Genomic DNA, 21,996 nt, shown 5'->3' with positions numbered 1-21,996 from the left:
GCGTTGACAGCTACAGGTATCGGCAAGGTAGAAAGGCTAGAGGGTGGTTCTGTGTTGAAGAGTGCAAACTGGTAAGTGTGGCTGCAGGGTGGACCTAGGTCTGCTGCCTAAGTGTCACCTTTTAATCAGGGGACTTAATCCAGGGACTCTGCCCTGGGGGAGAATACTTGGGAACCCTGAGTTGGTATTTTAGGTTACAGCATGGAGGCCACCGCCTGTAGAATGGAAACAGAGAAGAAGAGACGGTGGAAACACCCTTCCTAGTAGTTTTGCTGTCTCTGTGTGCCAAACCCAAGCTTCCTGCAGTGAGTGTTAACACACTGGGGTCTCAGAGGGCAAAGGATATATCTTGATCACGTCCCACAATGCAGTTGTCAGTCAGCGAGGCAGGGGCTTATAGAATTTCGGAATACGTTCAGAAGGCATTCGTGGGAGCTAGTTTGAAATTGTTCTGTAGAGAAAGTTAATTAGAACTCAAGAATGGAGAAACTGTGTTCGGAACATCAATATTTTAAGTGTCTGACAAAGAAAGGATGGAAGCGCTGAGTGACAGTGGGGGATGGGTCAGTGTGAATGAGAGGATTTTGTGCTTGCTATGTAATAAAAACTGAAGAGCGTCCAGAGGAAAATCTGAAGACTTTACCCTGTCTGCATGCAGTATGATGGACTCGGGAAGCGTTCAGGACGGTGGCCTGAGCAGCAGGGCAAATGTCTTATGATCCGTAGTCTCACAGAGAGTATTGCTGATAGAGTCTTTGCCACTTTTAGAATTTAAGATGGGGCATTGATGTGACTGTATTCTAAAATATAAAAGGAAATATAATTTGATTTAGGTAACACAAATTAGCATATTTTAGAATTCTGGAGACAAGAAGTCAAAACCACACTGTACTTCCTCTGTCAGTGGTCTGAGGTGACCTGTAGAGATGGTTCGCTACTCTCTTGACACAGAAAACCCTACAAAATCATGCAAATCAAGAGGTTCAGATCTCCGTGCTCACTTTAAGAACACCCATGAAGCCACCCACCCACGTCATCAAGGGTATGCATGTCCAAATGCCACCAAGCCTCTGAATGATGTCACTTTAAAGAAGTCATGTGTGCTGTGCTGGTGGTATAATGGTGGCACCAGTAGGTGTGCCCAGCTGACACAGGACTGGTGACCAAAAAGATTGCTGAAGTTTTGCTGAATGTGCTTAAAAATGCAGAGAATAATTGCTCAGCTTATGGGTTTAATGTAGTCTCTAGTCATTGAACATACCCAGTGACCAAAGACCTAACATGGCCGACGACTTACAGAGCTCATGCCCGGATTAATCCACACTCAGTGCAAAGAACCAAGTTGTTCCAAAGCCACCGAAGAAACAAAAACAGGAATAAATTCAGCATAAAAATAAGTGCAGATAAAAGTAAAAAAAAAAATTCAAACTAGAAATCCCCCTCATCTAAACAGCTGTGGCAAAAGCTTGATATTCTTTATTAAATTTAGGAAGGAAAAGGCCATCTAGAAACTTGCCACATGAAAGATAATGATGCAAAAACACAGTGGACAGAATCCAGATACTGAAGGTTTGACTGGGAGCTGTCAATCCAATGTGCACAGAAAAAGGAGGTGCTGAAGAGCGGCCTATCCGTCAGCAGGTGCAGGGCTGACCTGCTTTCTGAGTTTCAGGACAGCCAGGGCTGCCATTCCTCGTTGGAGAGAGAGAGAGTAATACTCTGTCCACGGTTCTCTAGTGGAAAGCTGCAGGTGGCTCCAGGTCTCTGGAATGAGATAAGAACTTACAGAGCGAAGAAGAGTTTCCCATTTCAAAAAAGGCAAAACCATAGTAACTAGTAATATGGGTTTTATAGAAACTAAAGTTTGGGGAAATTAAGAGGAAAACTTCTAAATGAGTAACTACTTGATCATTTTGAAAGGGAAGTTTACACCGTAGCAAATTACAGAGAAAGTAAGAGACTCTTGAGCACTTCCGAACCTCAGCCACTAGAGCTGTAATTTGGATTTTGACCTCTGGGTATTTTTCTCTGCCTTTGTCCTCAGCGAGAAGGGTCAGTTGTTATTTATTTTCAGCGGTCTATCCTGTGCACTTTCCTGAGCCACTGCCTGATGACCTCAGCATTTCTCCTTCCTCCCGTGATTGTTGCCTGCAGCTCCTGCAGCTTCTCAATAACATCACTTAATTCATCTCTCATTAACCTCTGGCATGGGAAGAATGGTCCACAGGTGGGTGTGTGTTTGTGAGTTCCAGGACGGCCAGGAAAAAAACAAAACAAAACAAAAAACCCCAAAAAACAACAACAAAAATTCTTCAGTATGCTAACTTTGGATTCCTTCCTCAGTGAGGAGAATGGCTGGTTTCTGATTTCTCCTCTTCTTTCATTTTTTTTAAATGATTTTAAAAATAAACCTGCAGATTTGGAGTCACAACAAAATTGAGAGGAAAGTACAAATTTCACAGACGCTCTCATCCATATGTAGATTTTCTGTGACCATGATCCTTCACCAATGTAGTTCATTCGTTGTCATTGGTAAACACGCTCTGACACGTCTTCAGCACTCAGAGACCCCTTGGAGTTCACCTGTGGCCCTGTACCCTGCATTATCATCCATATAGAATAGTTTGACTTCTCCAGAAATTAGCAGTAAATATTAATACAGATTTTGGAGAAATATATCTTTTTGAAAATGTTTTTTAAAACCCAAAAGAAAAACCTGCTCAGTAAGTAACTGTTGAATCAAATAGAAAAAGTTTACCTGAGAAACTTCTGTAAAGCAAAGGACATGACCAACAAGATAAAATGGCAGCCTACAGAATGGGAAAAGATCTTCATCAACCCTACATCAGACAGAGGGCTGATCTCCAAGATATACAAAAATCTCAAGAAATGGTCATCAAAAGAAATAATCCAATAAAAAAAATGGGGAATAGACCTAAACAGAGAACTCTCAAAACATGAATCTAAAATGACTGGAAGACACTTAAGGAAATGTTCAACATGCTTTGTCCTCAGAGTAATGCAAATCAAAACAACTCTGAGATTTCCATCTTACATCTGTCAGAATGGCCAAGATCAAAAACACTGATGACAACTTATGCTGGAGAGGATGTGGGGTAAAGGGAACACTTCTGCATTGCTGGTGGGAGTGCAAGCTGGTACAGCTACTTTGGAAATCAGTATGGCGAGTTCTCAGAGTCCCTGTAATACCACCTTTGGGCATATACCCAAAAGATGCTCAACCATACCACAAGGACAGTACTCAACTATGTTCATAGCAGCATTGTTCGTCATGTACAGAACCTGGAAACAACTTAAATGCCCCTCGACTGAAGAATGTATAAGGAAAATGTGGTATATATACACAATGGAGTACTAAGCAGAAAAAAATAATGACATTTTGAAATTTGCAGACAAATGAATGGATCTAGGAAACACCATATTGAATGAGATAACCCAGACCCTGAAAGACAAATATCATTTGTACTCACTCATAAGTGGCTTTCAGACATAAAGCAAAGAAAAACCAGCCTAAAAAATCACAATCCCAGAGAACCTAAACAACAATGAGGACCCTAAGAGAGATGGATATACATGGATCTAATTTACATGGGAAATAGAAAAAGACAAAATCTCCTGAGTAAATAGGGAATGTGGGGATCATGGGAGAGGGCTGAAGGGGAGGAGAGAGAAAGGGAGGGGAGCAGAGAAAAATAGAAAACAACAAAAACAATGAAGTTTACACCGTAGCTCTGTCTATCCATTCCTGCCTCCCTGTAACCAGTGGCAACCCTGGGTGTTTTAACTCTCACATAGTTGAGACTTTCCTAAAATGCCGCATAGTCAAGTCGGCTGTAGTTTTTGCTCATTGGCCTCATTCATTCAGCAGTGAACACTTAGGATGCCTCCCTGTGTTTGCTTAGTGCTGAGTCAATATCCCTGGTTGTACCACAGTTTGTCTGTTGACTTGTTTAAAGGACACTTTGCTTGCTTGCTTGCTTTAAATTTTGGAAATTGTGAATTGAACTGCTATAAACATCCATGTGCTGCATGTGTTTTTCATGGACGTATGCTTTCAGTTTATGTGAATACTTAAATATGACTGCTGCATCCCAAGTGAGCATGTTTAGCATGTTTAGCCATCTAAGAAGCCACCACACTGTCTTTCCAAGAGGCGGTGCTATTGCATTCCTACCAGTATTAGTGGAGTACCCGTTGTTCTGCATCCGTGTCAACCTTTCATGGTGTCGCTGCTCGGGAATCGGGCCATGCTGATACACACGTAGCACTCCATTTTCCTGATGGCAGGATGTGGAGTAAGAGTATAGACTTATTTCGCTGCCAAGCCTGCTGGCTTGTAGGGAAGCACTGACTATTTATGCTAGCCTTGCTTGTAATCTTGATTTAGTTGGTTATTAGCTCCACCAACAGTTCTGTTGGTTCTTTTGAATTTTTCCACATGGATGACCATATCACCTTCAACCAAGGATCGATTACCTTTCTGATCATTGCAGTTGTAGCTCTAGGCATCGTGTTGAAGAGCTGTGTAGAGGCCTTTTCATCTTGTTCCTGAGCTGCATCTTCTAAGATGCTAGGACTTTGAGAACTCTAGACAAGCTTTTGATAATGTGCACTATTTCCTGAGCCCTTTAACCAGAGGATGCCCTTCACCTCCCAGCTGGTTGACTCCTCTCTAGTGGGTGGAAACTGGTGCTGACTGGTTTCTCTGTGGGGGTTGATGAGAATTGAGGAAATGCACATTCGTCACTGATTACTCCAGGATGCCACCTCTCTAGTTTTGGCAGATTAAGGGCTCTAGATTCATTTCCCTTGTGAATAACAGTGCTTATGGCAGTGGAGACCAAACATAATTTCTGTAATTAGTAGAGTTATGGTTGGTGGCCTCCTTACTTTTTGTCAAATTTCACCCGGGAGCTGCGGCCTACATTCTGATTTGTGCCAGTGTATGGAATGTTGGACAGTGACACTAACCTCAATGTCACCCTGCTTGTGTTGGAATCCCAATCTCACCACCTATGGAATATCTTTGTATCATTATCCCTTTCTATAAAATGAGCAAACTTTGTAGGACAGTTGAAAATATTAGGGTTAGTAGTACGTACAAAGTATTTTGAATAGTGTATGGCAAAGAAAGAGTGAAGTGTTAGCTATGTTCATTGTTATTGCTATAACATGCACTATTGGTTCTCTTTCAGAATTGAGCACTTCGCCAGAATCTATAGTCAAAAAATTGGCATCAAGAAGGAAGTTCTTTTGAAGACCCTGTGGGGAGATTATTATATAAACATGAAGGCTAAGAAGATTATGAAAGTTGATCAGGTAGTATAGTCTGTGTTGCTTAGATTGTTGGCTGTAGAAAACTTGTATTGTACAGCTTTATAGAAGCATCTCGGCCTTAGCTTGTGCAGAGGAGTTCACAGAGGACTTCCTGTGGCACAGAAGTGGAAAAGGTGCACAAGGCTTGTGCTCAGGCACTGTTTCTGTGGAGTTCCAGTTTATATCCATGAATAAAAAACAAAGTCTGCAATGAGAGGGATGCCCTGTTCTTATGAACGGTTTCCCATGTTTAAGAACGTAAGAAACCTGAGCGTTTGAAATGGAAGCCTATGAAGAGAGCCCCATCTCTGAGTGAAGTCAGCTCGAAGCTTGGCTGTTGGCTTTTTTGATGGTAGTTGTGGGGCAGCCACTGAGGTATGTCCCCCAGATGCTCACGTTATTTCAGCACCCCTCTGGTTCCTAGAGGAAGAGAATTGGTGGCTTACTGGTAATGAGTTATTGGCTGTGTAGAGCGTGACTTTTGTCTTTACCATTGAGTAAGTCCTCTAGCATAAATACAACAGCACTGGGGTGAGAACGCGGCTGTGTCAATGTTCAGGCACTGAAGCTGACATGTTCTTCTGTGCAGGCCAAAGGAAAGAAACCTTTATTTGTACAGTTGATCCTGGAAAATATTTGGAGTTTGTATGACGCAGTCTTGAAAAAGTAAGGCTCTTGTAAAATTGTTTCTTTTTGGGCGGGGTCATTTGTTCTTAGACAGCTGAGCTTGACTGGGACAGTGAACAGGGCTTCATGGCTGAGTTAGTTACAGGGCTTGGAAACAATTAGAGGAGTATGGCTCAAGTAAGGGAAATGAAGGGCTGGAGCAGCAGTGTGTTGCGGCCTGCAGGGCTGTTGAGAGCAGAGGCTGAAAGAAGAGCTGGGCCTTGCTTTATGTAAGCACAGTTTAAAGAAATGGTAATTGTGATGGGAGAGTTCAGATTGGGAACTAGGGAAGAACCTGGGACAAGTGCAGAAGAAAGCTGGCTTTATATAAACTTATCAACCCATGTACAGAAGCAGAACGCTAGCGTTTGTTGGTAAAGCCGTGCCAGTAGGCATCACTTGTTTCAGTACATCGTACAGCAGTGCTCTGTGCACGGCTCTAAGGAGTCTGGAAGTGATAGCACAGCCTGCTTGTCAGGGCCCTTTACTTATTTTTGGCCACCTCTGAAAAAGTAACATGCAAAAAGTAAAGGGTGTCAAAATTAAGCTAATTTTCCTTGCTACACATTCATATCTGTTTATGTCTTCTCTCTCTCATCTTTCCCATAGGGACAAAGAAAAAATTGATAAAATTGTGACTTCTTTAGGATTAAGAATTGGAGCCCGGGAGGCGCGACATTCAGACCCTAAAGTGCAGATCAATGCCATTTGTAGCCAGTGGCTCCCCATATCCCACGCTGTTCTCTGTATCCTTTGTTTTAGTGGTCTGGAATGAGATAGATTTTATAAAATAAGATAAAAGCAGTTTTTCATTGCCAATCAGATAACCCTCTAGAAATAACCCATTCTAATCCAATGTTAGTCTTTTCTGTTTACTTCTTGTTCTGTCTTGAACCAATATGAAATACTAGAAAAATTAACATAACATGAGTTAATATTAATTTTATGAAGTATTCTTCTTAAAACAATATGTGTCCTCTAAAAAATGCAATAACAATAAAATAGCTGATATGATAAAATAAAACTTTTCACAAGACTCGTGAACTAGATATTTAGAGTCAGTGGCCATCCTGGAAGCAGGTCCAAGTTTTGAGAGCAGGGTCAGAAAGCAATGTCCCTTGCTGCCCGGGCATCTCTGTATAAACGTGTCTGTCACTCTGAAAGTGTAGAATCCTTGACGACAGGCCTCAGCTATGGTGTGTCAGAAACTGCCCAGTCCTCTTGACATGACATCGGAGCGTGTGGAAAAACTGCTGTGCACAGGATCACAGACATTTGAGTCTCTTCCACCGGAAACCCAAGCCCTGAAAGCAGGTGAGGAATGATGGGCACATTGCGGTGTACTACACTGTTGACTGCCCACAGTCCAGACTGCGTGTTAGTTTACAGGAAGGCCAGTTTGTCACACATCACTCTCACTAATGACCACTGCTAAAACTGACCATGTCCCCTCTCCAAAGCTTTCCTTTTACTGTAGCATATTTCTGAGCCCTCTGGGTAGCAGCCGTGACCCAGCCTCCTTCCTGCTTGCTGTTCTGACCTCATTGCTGCTCCCACTTTGCTCCTCTTCCTAAACAGCCCGGTGTGCGTTCCCTGAGCTACGAAGTCACTGCTATGACTGCTTCTTAGGGACTGAAGGAGTGGTTCCTGGGACTGTACTGGTCCACACTCCTCATGAGGGCCACCAGCATTCCAGGCTCTGGGCACCCTGCAACTCCTCTGTGTTCATTGTCTCCAGTTCTTCTCATCCTGAAATTTGTAACCCCTGCTGTAGTTGGGCCCACTGTTGACTCTCTTGGTTACTCAGACCAGTTTCCCGTCCTCATCTGCCTCATCTGTCGCTGGCATTTCACATAGTTGACTGCTGCTTCCTCCTCTGAACCTGGCCTTTCTTGACTTGCACACTCTGCTGCTTCCTATGTTGCTTTGTCCCCAGCATTTTCCCTTTGGATGTCACACACAGCATCTCTTCCTTACACCTCATTTTATCTGCAGTCTTGGTGAGCTCCCCTTTCCTTCCGAATGTCCATGACAGCTATGTACTCAGAGTTTCCCCATCTGTGTGCGTGCACAGGAGCTCTGGACTCCAGACTCACTAGCCTTGCATAGCTTGTCACCCCCACCTCCAGCCCCGCCTTCCCTCTGCTCTGCTTCAGAAGCATTGCAGACTTGACATACCCCAGCCTCCCAAACCTGCTCTTCCAATTATTCCTGCTGTAATTAGAGCTGCACCCGCTCCTTCATCTGCTGAGTCTAAAGACCCTGGAGTCCTCTGTGGTTCTTACACTGACCTCACACCACTGGACCACTCTATTGGAACTAAGGATTCTTCATTTAAAGTATATCCAGAATCCAGCTACTGCCCAACATTTCCACCTGCTTCTCTGGGCCAAGCAGCTCAATTGCGTGTTCTCTAGCTGCAGTTCGACTGAAGCTATTGACATGCTCAAAACTGTTCACCCTTGCTTCCTGTAGTTTTCTTGTTATATTTTATTATTTTCTTCTGTCTGTCTGTCTATTTATCTATTTATTTATCTTTGTTTTTTGAGACAGGGTTTTGTAGCTTTCCCGGAACTCACTCTGTGGACCAGGCTAGCCTTGAACTCACAGAGATCTCTCTGCCTCTGCCTCCCTAGTGCGGTGATTAAAAGCATACCACTTGGTTTGTTTGATTTTTTTTTAATGTTTTATTCTTTGTAAAAAAAAAAATTAACTTTTTTAATGTTTGTATTCTTTTTGTAATGTTTTATTATTTTGATAAGAGGTAATGAGTTTTCTAAAAGCTGATAATCAGTGGTTTTATGCCTGTGTTTAGGTTCTGGAAAAAGTATCTCCGAGGTTCTGACATGGAATTGTGTTAAATGTTAGATGCTTAGAAAGAGCTTACTTCTTATGGCACTGAGTCTATGTTTCTGAGTTTTGTTACTATGTTACCATCCTGATAACTAATTTTAAGCTTTAGTAATATTATCATTATTTGCATACAAGCGTTTTGTCTGTACGCATGCCTTTGTACCACATGCTTGCTTGATGCCCATGGAAGCCGGAAGTGGGAGCTGGAGTTAAGGGCGGTTGTGAGCTGCCATGTGGGTGCTGGGAACCGAACCTGGGTCCCCTAGAAGAGCAGCCAGTGCTCTTTAACTGATGAGCCATCACTCCAGCCCTCATGACACATCACTTTTGTCTATTGTCTACTTTAGCATGCCTTTATAAGGGATTAGAAAAATGTTTAAGGAACTCCATTGTTGGCTTTTGATCCTGGTAGCAGGACTTTGTTCTGTGCCTTCTCCCTTGGATGTGGAGGAACCTTGATTAGGGTTTGCTGAAGGTCACGAAGCCCCGTCTCCAGCAATGCCTCTGCCAGCTCCTCCCTTCAGCTTTGCTTCTTCTGCTGAGTCTTCCAACTCTTGCTTTATCACAGCTGTAAGGAGCTAATGCGTGTAGACGATGCTGCATTCTAAATGAATTGCTGTTCACAACAACTATCGCGTTTTTAATCTTGGGAAAAGCAGTGACATTTTGCTCCCTGTTTATTTAGCCTTTATGAAATGTGGAAGTGAAGACACTGCTCCAGTTATCATCTTTGTTTCCAAAATGTTTGCAGTTGATGCGAAAGCCTTGCCTCAGAACAAGCCAAGGTAAGCAAAGGGGATGTGGGGCTAGACTGGGGTAAAGGCCCGTGATTGACTGGTAAGCATGTAGCTGGGGTGCGGGTGGAGGGCACAGATGCTGCCACTCTTCATCACCCCTGCCCCGGAGTCACTTAGAATCTGTTTGCTCATCTGTCCTTTTGTCACATCTGTAGAAGAAAGCTGTTGAAATTAACTTTGGAGTATTGACTTGAACTGATATAAGTTAAAGGCTAGTAATAGCTGTATTAACAACAGTCAGCCTTTCATTGAACATGTCGTGTATGATGCAGTCGGCCTGCCCTGTCTCTAGGTCTGTTTCCCTCAGTGCAGACTGGATGTCTGATCAGCAGTTCTCTGTAGATCGTGCCTGCAGGGGTGGCAGGTTCTAGAGAGGATTGTCAAGTTCAGAGTCTTGGGAAACCCCTCCATTCTCCATTGTCTGCTCCTCATGTCTTCTCTCCATAGCTCTTGCCCCCCCCCCCAAACTCGGTAGATCCCGTTAGGTTTTGGATGGGGTTGGTGGTTCAAGAGCACACTAAGGAGGATGCTGGGGAATGAGTTTTTATTAGAAGAGTTACTAATTCCATGGCAGGGATCTGAAGAGTGTTCAGGCCCCAGGACCAGGGACAGAAAGTATGGCATGGTGGTTGCTCTTCTTACGCCTTCTGAGGAGCAGGCAATTCACTGCAGAGCTCAGGGCCAGGCTGAAGAAGAGGAGGAGGTAGCATTCCTTAGTATAAATTCACTTCCCAGATGAGATGTGTTAGCATAGGCAAGGATGCTGGCTTGGGCTCAGATATCCCAGTCTGGTTCTAGAAGAGGCTTGGCAGAGGCAGAGCCTGGATCCCAGCAGACCTTCTTAGAGACCCTGGTCATCTGGAAATAATTGAAGCAACTTTTAAGCTGATTCCCCTGCCTGAGACTCTCTAGTGTATTTCTCACCCTGCTCCAGGGTGATCTTTCTCAAACCCTTTTTAAACGTGTTTTTTTTTTGGGGGGGGGGTTGTTTGTTTTGGGGGGTTTTTTAGATCTTACATTTATTTACTTGCTTGCTTACTTATTTTGTGGAGGTCAGGACACTGTGTGGGAGTCAGTTGCCAGTTCCTTCCTATACCATGGCAGTCCTGGTGATTGAACTCAGGTCTTCAGGTTTGGTGGCAAGTACCCTTACCCACTGAACCATCTCTCCCCGACCCCTTCAGAATAATCTTTGCAAAGACTTCCCCCTGAAGATGAGATCTCCTGCTTAAAAACTGTCACTGAGTCTTAACGCCTAGTTTTTTCTAAAATACAAAGTGCGCTATTGGAGGGCAGTGGCCCCTCTCATCGGCATATTTACGTCAGTGTGTATTTATGCTTATTGTTTTTTATGTTGTGGCAGAGATTTTCTTTTTATATGATGAGATTTTAAGTCTTAAGAAAAATATTTGTCCATTTAGATAACTATTCCATAAATATTATAGAGATAGAGTGGAGATCATAAAGTGTCTGGATTTGGGGGAATCTCTCTGGAATGAGTCTGTCCTGTCATCCCCGACCCCAGCAGTGTCTCAGTAGATCTTTCTCTCCTCTGGTGCTTGTGTTGTCTCGTCCTTCAGGCTGCACCTCAGCCTAGGGAGTCTCTTCTCTTCAAATCCAAGTCTGTTTATTCTGTAAGAGAAAGGTTGTGTAAGAGAGTTTTTTTGTTGTTGTTGTTTGTTTTTTAGCTTTTTTAAAAAATAGTTGTTTGAGCTTAAGACTCTTCTAGAATTTTAATTCTGAAGAGAAATGAAAGAACCGATGAGTGAATGCATGTGTGATGAAGGGTACTGCCTGAGGAGGAAGTGTGTGAGCCAGAGAGTGGGTAAGGAAGGAGTTGGTAGCCCAGTAAGCGAAGAGTTAAAGATGAGTGTGTAGCTGTGTATTTTCACTGCCCCACATAAGCAGTCAATGCTCCATATAGCACAGTTTTCAAATATCCTGGAGATTATGTGTGAATATCTCAGACACGAGAGAATACTGAAGAACAGAAGAACGTACTCCTGAGGCTTCCAGTGACTTACCCTTTATCTTTTCCTAGAACATACGTGAGGGTAGCAGTTCCTTTACTCTTCGTTGTGTCTCCTGTGAGTCTTTGTCTTTAATTCTCTTTCATATCTTAGCGTGTTTTGGTGGAGCAATCAATTGTATTCCATAAGATTGTTTTACCTATTTTGTTTTAATACTTACTTTATACCATACATTGTTTCCAGATTTAGCTGAGTACAGTCATCATCCCCACCTTGATTCTTTCTGTCTTCTGGTTAATGTTGTTCATAGAAGTTACACTGCCTTTGAGTTAAGGACATCGGCCACTGGGGGCGACCTGCTCTCATTCTGGTAGATGCTCTGGTAGATGTGCTGAGCCAGGGCAGAGTATTCTTTTCTCTGTAGTGTGAATTGGCATACACTAACTAATGCTATATAATGCGGAGGAGACGGAAAAAGATGACTGGACACCTGCAGGCTTCACCCCCATTGTCAGCTAGCCCAGCTCAGTTGTTCTTGAAGTTTCTGCGCTCTCTCTGTGTATGGGATTGTACCAGGCTTTCTCTTCTGTTCTGCTGGTCTGTTTGTCTCTGAGGCCCAAGTATGGTAGCCACGTCGCAGGTCAAGCTTTAACTCCGCATGTAGTATTCATTTAAATTTGGGTCAGCTTTTTTTTTAAGCTTTCTAAGCTCTGTTTTCCTGAATGTAAGGTGGGAGTGTACTGTGTGCTGTCGTCAGTTGCTCTGATGGATGTGTGCTGTAACACATGTGAAGTGGTGAGCATGGTGTGTAGACCAGTGATGGGCTCGTTAGGGAGAGCAGTTCTCTTCAGACACTGTGTTGTTATTTCTATTCCTGTTCTATAACTAATGATAATAAACAATAGCAATGAATACTGTGGTCTACATTTGTATTTTAATCCATATTTTCAGGTGTGTGTGTGTGTGTGTGTGCATGCGTGTGTGTGTATGCCTGAGTGTGTGTGTGTATGTGTGTGTTTGCATGTGTGTGCACGCATTGTGTATGCACGTGTACATGCATGCCACAGGATCTCTTACTGATCTAGAGCTTGCCTCCTAGGCTAGACTGGGGCCCTCTGTAACCCTCAGTACTGGGATGTGTGTACATGTGTGTAAATCAGTCATGGATGTTACTCTTGGGCATTCTTTTAGCAAAGACTAAATGAAGCAAACTTGTAGCAAAAGGGTGCAGCTTGGGGCAGAAGAGCATGAATGGAAGATGTGGCTGTTGATGATGCCAAAGAAAGAGGCACGAAGTGGACAAATGAGACGCTGCTGTAGAGGACAGATGGCAGCTGTGGCTGGCAGCTGTGGGGAAGCTGGACGTGTCCTGTATTTGCAGGTGTTTGTAGGTTCCCATGAAGACGAGCCCGTTTCCTGCAGTGCTGTCCAGTTGCTCCCTCCAGTGCTAGGAGGTCTCTCACTTTTACCTATAGTGATCTGGGTCACTGTATGACCAGTGTAAGGGCCAGCTCCTAGGATGGATGCTCTGTATGTAAGCCAGGTAGCAGTAGTTTCCATCTAGCTGGGGATAGCTGAGGAGCACAGAGTAAACCATGTGAGTTAAAACCCCCCAAAGTATCATTAACTCCAAGAGTGTGTGTCTCCTTAGAAGGTAAGGAGGAAGTGCCTGTGCTCTGTGCCTATCTGTGTGCCCTGTGCCTATTGTGTGCACAGTGCCTGTGTGCCCTGTGCCTATCTGTGTGCACAGTGCCTATCTGTGTGCCCTGTGCCTATCTGTGTGCACAGTGCTTATCTGTGTGCCCTGTGCCTATCTGTGTGCACAGTGCCTATCTGTGTACACAGTGCCTATCTGTGTGCCCTGTGCCTATTGTGTGCCCTGTGCCTATCTGTGTGCCCTGTGCCTACCATGTGCACAGTGCCTATCTATCTGTGTGCCTATCATGTGCACAGTGCCTATCTGTGTGCCCTGTGCCTATCTGTGTGCCCTGTGCCTACCGTGTGCACAGTGCCTGTCTGTGTGCCCTGTGTCTGTCATGTGCACAGAACCTGTCTGTGTGCACAGTGCTTATCTGTGTGCCCTGTGCCTATCTGTGTGCACAGTGCCTATCTGTGTGCCCTGTGCCTACCGTGTGCACAGTGCCTATCTGTGTGCCCTGTGCCTACCGTGTGCACAGTGCCTATCTATCTGTGTGCCTATCATGTGCACAGTGCCTGTCTGTGTGCCCTGTGTCTGTCATGTGCACAGAACCTGTCTGTGTGCACAGTGCTTATCTGTGTGCCCTGTGCCTATCTGTGTGTACAGTGCCTATCTGTGTACACAGTGCCTATCTGTGTGCCCTGTGCCTATCTGTGTGCCCTGTGCCTACCGTGTGCACAGTGCCTATCTATCTGTGTGCCTATCATGTGCACAGTGCCTATCTGTGTGCCCTGTGCCTACCGTGTGCACAGTGCCTGTCTATCTGTGTGCCTATCGTGTTCACAGTGCCTGTGTGCCCTGTGTCTGTCATGTGCACAGAACCTGTCTGTGTGCACAGTGCCTATCTGTGTGCCCTGTGCCTATCATGTGCACAGTGCCTATCTGTGTACCCTGTGCCTACCGTGTGCACAGTGCCTAACTGTGTGCCCTGTGCCTATTGTGTGCACAGTGCCTATCTGTGTGCCCTGTGCCTACCGTTTGCACAGTGCCTGTCTGTGTGCCCTGTGTCTGTCATGTGCACAGAACCTGTCTGTGTGCACAGTGCCTATCTGTACAGCCTCTGGTGCTCAAAGAAAAAGGAAAGAGACAAGGCAGGGTGGAAGAAGAGACTGAGGCTGGTTTCATGGTGTCCATTACAGTGAAAGAGAAATGGTGATGGCAGAAGAGAGGGGCAGCATGGGAGGGAGGCAGAGTAGCCCAGCTGCTGCAGCTCTTTAAGCCTATGTTCAAGGGCTGTCCCGGCAGTCTGGATGCCCAGCCCCAGTACATGGTAAATATGCCAAATTCTAACAGCTTAGGGCCAGAGTATCCTGCTCTGTGTGGGGATTGGACATGCAGGGGTGGTCTTGAGAATGCATGCTTGAAAGGGAGCCAGTCCCGGGGACCCTTCACTTGCCTGGTTTCTCCCTTCCAAACTCAAATTCCTCAACTAAATCCCCAGGCTCCACCTTACCTTTTATAGAGCTTTTTGCAGTATTAAAGCTCCAAGTAGGAGTGGGTGGGGGGTAGACTGGAGGTGGGGGAGAGAATGAGAAAAGAGGGGGGAGAGAAAACTATGGTTGATATGTAAAATAAGTTTAAAAAATTAATAAAAAAAAAAGCTCCCAGTACCTTCTCTATCCTGATAGAAATGAGAGTCACTTTTCATGAAGAATTTCCATTATTCCATTATTGCTAATGGCTCTACTCAGCCTGACCCTGGCAAACAGCCATCCCTCTTCCACACTGCCTTTTCTCTTTGAGCATCTCCTGTGTCTGATAGTGACCCAGAGCTTTAGTTTGGCCTTTTAGTGTCGCCGAACTGTGAGTTCCCAGCCTGACATCTCAGCCTTCCTTGTGAGCAGTCAGTTGTTCTCTGTGAAGACACACTTTGGAACTTCAAAAGAAAGCCCCATTCCTTATAGTGACCTTTTGCATGCTTCCAAGTGTCACTGCCCGTTAACCATTCTTTTCTTTCTCCTGGTTGGCTGCTACCAGCAGAACGATTGAGGATCTCTGGAAGGTTTTGTGTGACTGCACTTGGTACTGCTTGGGGCATTGGGCACTCACGCACCAGTTCATAAGCTCAGAGCCGCCGGGATGTAGCAGGCCAGAGAGCCTGCTCTCCTTACTGCTTTTGCGGGAGGGAACTTGGGAAACGTGGGACTGACTGATCATCACCTCTGTGGCCATATGAGTACTTGTTGCTGCTTGACGAGCTGAGAGGTTCTTGGTGCCGCCAGATCATAACCTATTTGTGACATCCTGTAGGCCGCTCACTCAAGAAGAAATGGCCCAGAGACGTGAACGCGCACGGCAGAGACATGCAGAGAAGCTAGCAGGAGCACAGGGACAGGCACCACAGGGTTCCACCCAGGATGGCGCTGCCCTTCTAGCAAGTCCCCAGGGAGATGAGCCAAGAGGTACAGCATTACTAAACAGGCTTGGATGTAAAATATTCGCTTAACTTGGTACATTGTCCTTATCTTTTGACCTTCATCTTAGTGTTTATTAATATTGTTTCTATCCTTGAACCGAATACTCGTATTCACCATGTCTTCTGTATGTACAAACAGTTCCTGGGTTGAAGTGAGCACTCATGGCACTGAATATCTTTTTGTGCCTGGCAGGTGACGAGCCAGATGTGGCAAGTGTTAGCCCTCAACCTGTGCCCCAGGAGGAAAGCAGCCAAGAGGCCTTCATTGCATTTGCTCGTGTGTTCAGTGGCATAGCTCGAAGAGGACAGAAAATTTTTGTCCTGGGACCCAAGTACAGTCCTGCTGAGTTTTTACAGCGGGTAAGCGTTGTTATTTCAGGGGTCTGGTAACTTCCAGACTGGCTGGGTGTGGTGGAGAATGGGCGAATAGGAAAAAGGCACCCCAATTCCTATCTTATCTGTTGTGTTGCCTTGGTAACATTTTGTGTAAATGGCTCCCATAGTAGCATTTGGGAACCATATGAGCCAGTAAACAGCTTTTCGGGCCTTCTTTGCATATCAAGCAAGGTAAGAGTCACTTTGGGATGGAGAGAAGAAGTCGATGTTATTTTGGAGCCAAAATAACAGTGGTCAGTCTTCAAGAAGTTTGCAGAGCCAAAGTCTTAGTGCCTCTGGCAGAAGATATAGGAAGCAGGAAGGTGAGAGGTGCCATCCACATAGCCCAAAGTCTGTTCAGGCCTATCTGATAGCAGACAGACAGACAGCGTGGACAGATGCCTGAGACAACACCGTAAGAGTTTGGCTCCCAGTCTCTGCTGTTAGCAATTTATTCTCCAGTGCTACATGATGGGCAGGCAGGCCTTGCTGGGCTGTGGCCCGAGCACAGTACTTGGTGTGTGGAGGCCTGTGATTTGTAGGTAACTGAAGGTCTTACAGCAGCACATCTGCAGCGAGCTTAGTAGATCTTTGCTTGTCGCTGAGAATCTCATACTCTGAACTGTCCCAGTGGACTGGATTGTTCTGTGAAGCACTGACTTACTGGCTGTTACAAACCCCTTGAGCAAGTCTGTTGACCACCTGTGTGTCATCTGTCGCTGAGACTGCAGGTTGGGACTGGTTGCTTATGTGTCTACAGCTCAGCCACACAAAGACAGTTGACTCCATGGGGTCAGTGCCACGGGACTCCTCAGGATATGTGAAATATCTCAGACCTGCTGTGAAGTTAGCCCCTGTTATTTTTCTGTTGCGGGGTGTTACAGGTTATAACATATCCTGCAGTTTAGAAGACTGCAGCTTATCAGCTCCTACTTCTTAAGACTTAGGGGCTGGCTCTCACTTAGCCGGGTGTCGTGGGGATTTTACACTGCTGTCATCAGGGTGTTGCTGGGCTGGTCTCCTTTGCAGGATCAACTAGGGTAGGATGTCTTGGGGGAGAGTGAGCACACGTATACAGTATGTGCGTATGTGCTGTGTGTGCACGTGCTACTAGAGATTGAACCATGGCCTTGTGTATGGCAGGCACTGAGCTACAGCCATAGGCTGTTTTTACTTTGGTTTTGAGGCAGGGTCTCACTGAGTTACCCAGGAAAGCCTGAGCTCATTCTGTAGCCTAGGCAGGCCTTGAGCTGTGATCCTTCTGCCTCAGCCTCCCCAAGTCCCTGGACTATAGTCCATCAGGCTTGGGGTGTTTCTTACATTTTAGATTTGCTGCCGTGTTGCCTTTAGAGCTGCTCTTGAGAGTTGCCGTCATACAGAACATGGGCACTGAGATAGATGTACGTGTCAAAAAGCCATTTCTTTGCTGAGGTTCACGAGTCTTCCTTTCTTTTGCGCCTCCATGAGTTGTCTTGCTTTGCTCCTTTTCCATCAGTGGCTCTTTGTTTGTGATATCAGTTGTCTTAACATCATATGTAGGATCTAATAAGACATTTTATTCCATCTTAGTGCTAGCTCTGGGCTTGTGGACACCAAACATGCATTTGTTGATTGATATACTTCCGGGGTCCTTCGATATATGGGTGTATTTCTGAACACATATGAAACTCACACCTTGAATCATGACAGTGCCTCCTTAAAATAAATAATGAAGTAGGGGGTTCATAAGCCCGCTATTCTTGTGTGTGTTCTTATGCATGTGTCTTTTGTCTTTCCTTCAGTGTTCCTAGTATTTCAGCATATGCTCCCTTTCAGATTAAGCCCGTGGCATACATACCTAATAGGTGCTTGGCTTTTCATGACATTTTTAATCGGTGTTTTCATGTGTCTCGGGACACTAGCACAGTTCTTGTTGAGTGCTTTTCACAACATGGGGATCTGATGAAGATCCCAACAATTTTAAAGAATAATGGTAATATTGATATTGAAACAAGCGTGGTATAATCAGGAGAACTGTTGCGTGGCATAATGCTCATACATAGTGACATGGTATAGTCATGAAAACTATGCATAGCATAACACTCATACATAGTGACAGGGGCTCCGGGCCAGCGAGCTGCCAGGCCACAGAAGAAATTCTAACCTCGGAACTTAAAAGGTGGGAACTTAGGCACATCTTAAATACGTGAGAGGTTTAAGTCTTTCAGGATTTACTCGTCAAATGTGACTTGTTTTCTGTCCTAACCCACAGAAAATAGAAAAAAACATTTCAGCTTTGTGTGTTTTGGGTAGACAAAGGTGACTGACTAAAACCATGAGGCCCCGTGATAGCCTACTCCTCTCCTCACTTGGGTTTCATCGTTTTCTCTGGCAGGTCCCACTAGGCTTCTCGGCTCCGCTGGAGGACCTGCCTCCTGTCCCCCACATGGCTTGCTGCACGCTGGAGAGCCTGTATCTTCTGATGGGAAGAGAGCTGGAAGATCTGGAGGAAGTGCCCCCAGGAAACGTGCTAGGTAGGGTGCTGCTGGCTCCCCTGTCCCTCCAGCCTTGAAGGCTGTCCAACACGTCACGAGGCGTTCAGTGACATTTCCAAAGAGAATAGCCCGTCTTTTTCCATAGTTCATCACTTTTTCTGGAGTCTTTAACTTAGTATAATTGAGTCCCCAGCCTATGAGTCAGGAATTTGGATGTCTAGTTCAGACATATGTGCTGCTTAAGTAAATGGTGACGCTCTATCTTAAGTGGGTGCCTTTTGTTTGGAAGCTTAAAACAGAATTGTTACTCATATGAAGTCAGTATAGATGACCAAACATTTCTGGGTCTGCAGGTTTGAATCTAAATCTTTGGAAGCTGTTTTTCTTATCATGGTCTATTTAAACTCATTTCTTTCTTCCTTACCCTCCCCGCCTCCCCAATGCTTCTTACTAGTGAGATGCCTCTGAAAGTAACTGGTTGGTTTACTTCCTGTAAATATTGTTCCTGTCTTTTGCTTGATTCCTGCCCTTCCTGCAGAATCCACTGAGGCTAGTTCTTTGTCAGACCCGGGACATGAAGTGCTGTGTTCCGTCGTGCGTGTGGGTTCTGAAACACGTGGGCCTTGCCAGCTGCAGGGTCACTGTCGTCCAGTGACTGTGAAATGGGAAATTCTTGTGAAACCTAGAATTGTGAAGTCAAAGATCTATCTAGAGCAGCTACTGGTTTGCCTGGATTTTGTGGGCTTTCATCTAAGAAATTTGCCAAAATACGTTGCCATGCTCCTGCTGAGATGTATTTTTAAAAAAGAAAAAAATTATTATTATTATTATTATTATTATTATTATTATTGACATGGAATTAGTAGAATTCCTAGCTTCTCCCTAGTCCCTCTTTTGTTTCTACTTTGGAAAATGCCAGTGACGTTCTGATGTAGCTTGATGATTGATCTAGCTTTGTAAGGGATCGTAGCCAGCTTCATCAGAACTTTGGGAGAAGGGGAACACCCCACCTCTGGTCCTCTTTGGAATTACTGTGACTTAGATCTCCCCGCTGCCTCCCCCACCCCCCCGTTTCTTAAATGGCCGCATAACCTAGAGCTCAGCCTTCCTTCTGTGGAAAGGAAGACTGCTCGATGGTATGGACAGCATGAGGGCCTTCATGATGGCGCCTCTGCCTCTGGCCCCGTATTTCTTCTCCAGTGGAAGTGTTAGGCATGGCAGGCAGTCGAGTCTAGCTTTCTCTGGGTTCTAGGTACCGTCCACAGTGTGGTTAGTGTTAGTAGAAGGACTGAAATCATTGCTTTCTCATCCGTCTTTCAAGGCAGCCATGGTTCTGCCCTCTGATGTAGGGAGACCTATGGTAGGCTAAACTGTTCATTTCTTCTTGTAGAATATATACGTACATGTACATATACATATATCCCTCTTATTTTCCAAAGATTGGGTAGTGGTGGTAGGAGATGGGTAAAAGTGACTCAACACTGTCATTTACATATTTAAGGATATGCCAAAGGGACACATAACTTTGAAGTGAAGTAGATTGAGTGGGAAAAGCCAGGTATCTTTCCTTTTTGCCTTAGGACCGTATTTAGCTGCGTAAATCTCTCTCAGTCCGTAGTCCTTGCTGTCTGTCTTGGCCCTTTGGTGAGGCAGGGCATGGTGCAGGAGCATGTGGTGTGACGTCATGGTACCCAGGAAGCAGAACAGAGTGCCTGGGTGGGAAGAGGAAAGTGAAGCCGCCATGGGAAGGATGAGATGTGACTCCACCTGCGGGCACTGCCGTAGTGGCCCATCTCCAGCCACCCTCCCACCCCATTCCAGAATTCTTCCCAGGAGTCAAACTCTTACACAGATCAGAACCCTCACGATCTGATTGTCTCAGAAACACAGCCTGGGGTGTGGTCTATTAAACCACCTGGGTGTGTCTCATCCAGTTAAGCAGATCGTCATCACAGCCACCTGGCAGGACTCATAGTTTTATTTGGGGGTAAAAGGGCTTTCCCGGTGACCTCCATGTGTAGTCTTGTTTCTCTGATTTTGTCACATGCCCCACTAACTGTATACGGATATTGGGGCTGTGAGTGTTTTTCAGAGGTCTGGTTTACACTGCCTGCCAAGCCCACCCTCGCACCTCATCTCGTGTTGCCTAGTGATTCCTGAATCCCCTTTGTTAAAGTTGTGTTTCTTCACATCGACAAGCAAGGTCATCCCCCAAAAGGATTGTGAATGTAGCACTGAAGGAATATCAGAGTCAGGCTGGCCTCTTTGATTTGCCCCCTGAGTTGAGACAGGCAGGAACTGTTTCCCAGTCTAACTGTGCTCCCTGCATAACTAGCAAGAACAAAGATCTGCCCATCGTTCCCATCAACTGGTTTGATATTGGCTTCTAGCCAGTCATGCAGGCTTGCTGGCCTAAGGATTTACAGATGATTTGAACTGCCTGCCTTAGTCACTAACAATACTGACAATTCTGTTTCCTCTGGTAGAAACAGAACAGCTCCGCTTATTTTCCAAGGTTATCTATGGAGTCCTGTGGATTTATTTATTATATTTATTATTTAGCTAAAACGTGAAAGACAGAACATTAAATAACAATATATGGAGTACATTTTGTTGTTGCAACCATAAAATAGTAACCAAACTATAAAATCCCTACAAAATTGAATGTGACGTTCCTGTTGTACTGTAGCAGGCTGATACCGCAAGTCATAATGCATCAGTTTAAACCTCTTCATATTTATATCATGGAAGTTTATAGGGATTTTTTTATTTATTTCTTTGTTTATTTTGGCCTTCCTAAACAAGGACTCACTGTACAGCCCTGGCTGTCCTGCAGCTCACTCTGTACAGGCTTGTCTTGAATTCAAAGAGATCCACCTGCCTTTGCCTTTTTTACCTGGATTGTCAGTATCTCCATGGTTGGAAAAGAACAATATTATATCCAGGTTCTTAAAGGTAAACTTCTTTTCAGTAATTAGGCCGTTTTCCCTTCCAGTATTCATTAGAAGGAGCAGGAACTGTTTGGACATGGTCAGTTGGGCCTGATGACCCATTCGAATGACATCAGAACGCCGTGAACCGATTCGCAGTTCAGAACCTAGAACAACCTCTTCAGGCAAACTCCATTCGTTCATTAATTTAAACCCAGACAGCGTATGTTAGCAGCCGTAAGTTCATAAGCCAGGGTGTTTAATAAAAGCAGCTGTTGAGAGCTCGCAAGGGGGAGGAGGAGGAGGCTGAGTGCTTTCATCCTACAGTGGGAGGAAGGCCAGCTGGTAGCTAGGAACAGTGAAGTGTTGCTAGGGTACATTGACCAAAACCAGGTGTATCCACCCCGTTTTTCATTGTTTATGGTTTGATATGAAAAATTAGGCTAGCTGAATTGGGTAGAATAGTCCACATGTTCCAG

General features: G+C 44.9%; 1 protein-coding gene across 1 annotated transcript in view; it reads left to right on the top strand.

Moving 5' to 3' along the window:
• Positions 1 to 21,996, top strand: part of Efl1 (elongation factor like GTPase 1) — a 96,038-nt gene that overhangs the window by 14,458 nt on the left and 59,584 nt on the right. The window contains exons 8-15 of the mRNA XM_041658135.1: positions 5,217 to 5,340; positions 5,927 to 6,003; positions 6,613 to 6,749; positions 7,195 to 7,317; positions 9,542 to 9,641; positions 15,573 to 15,724; positions 15,932 to 16,098; positions 18,488 to 18,626. Coding sequence (XP_041514069.1) covers positions 5,217 to 5,340; positions 5,927 to 6,003; positions 6,613 to 6,749; positions 7,195 to 7,317; positions 9,542 to 9,641; positions 15,573 to 15,724; positions 15,932 to 16,098; positions 18,488 to 18,626 — 1,019 coding nt within the window. The remainder of the gene's footprint in view (positions 1 to 5,216; positions 5,341 to 5,926; positions 6,004 to 6,612; positions 6,750 to 7,194; positions 7,318 to 9,541; positions 9,642 to 15,572; positions 15,725 to 15,931; positions 16,099 to 18,487; positions 18,627 to 21,996) is intronic.

The sequence above is a fragment of the Microtus oregoni genome, unplaced genomic scaffold, assembly GCF_018167655.1.
Source record: "Microtus oregoni isolate MIOR12 unplaced genomic scaffold, Mior012 000000F_ref0000247, whole genome shotgun sequence".
Lineage (NCBI taxonomy): Eukaryota > Metazoa > Chordata > Mammalia > Rodentia > Cricetidae > Microtus > Microtus oregoni.
Note: the sequence above shows the minus strand (reverse complement) of the source record. Positions and strands in the feature narration are given on the sequence as shown.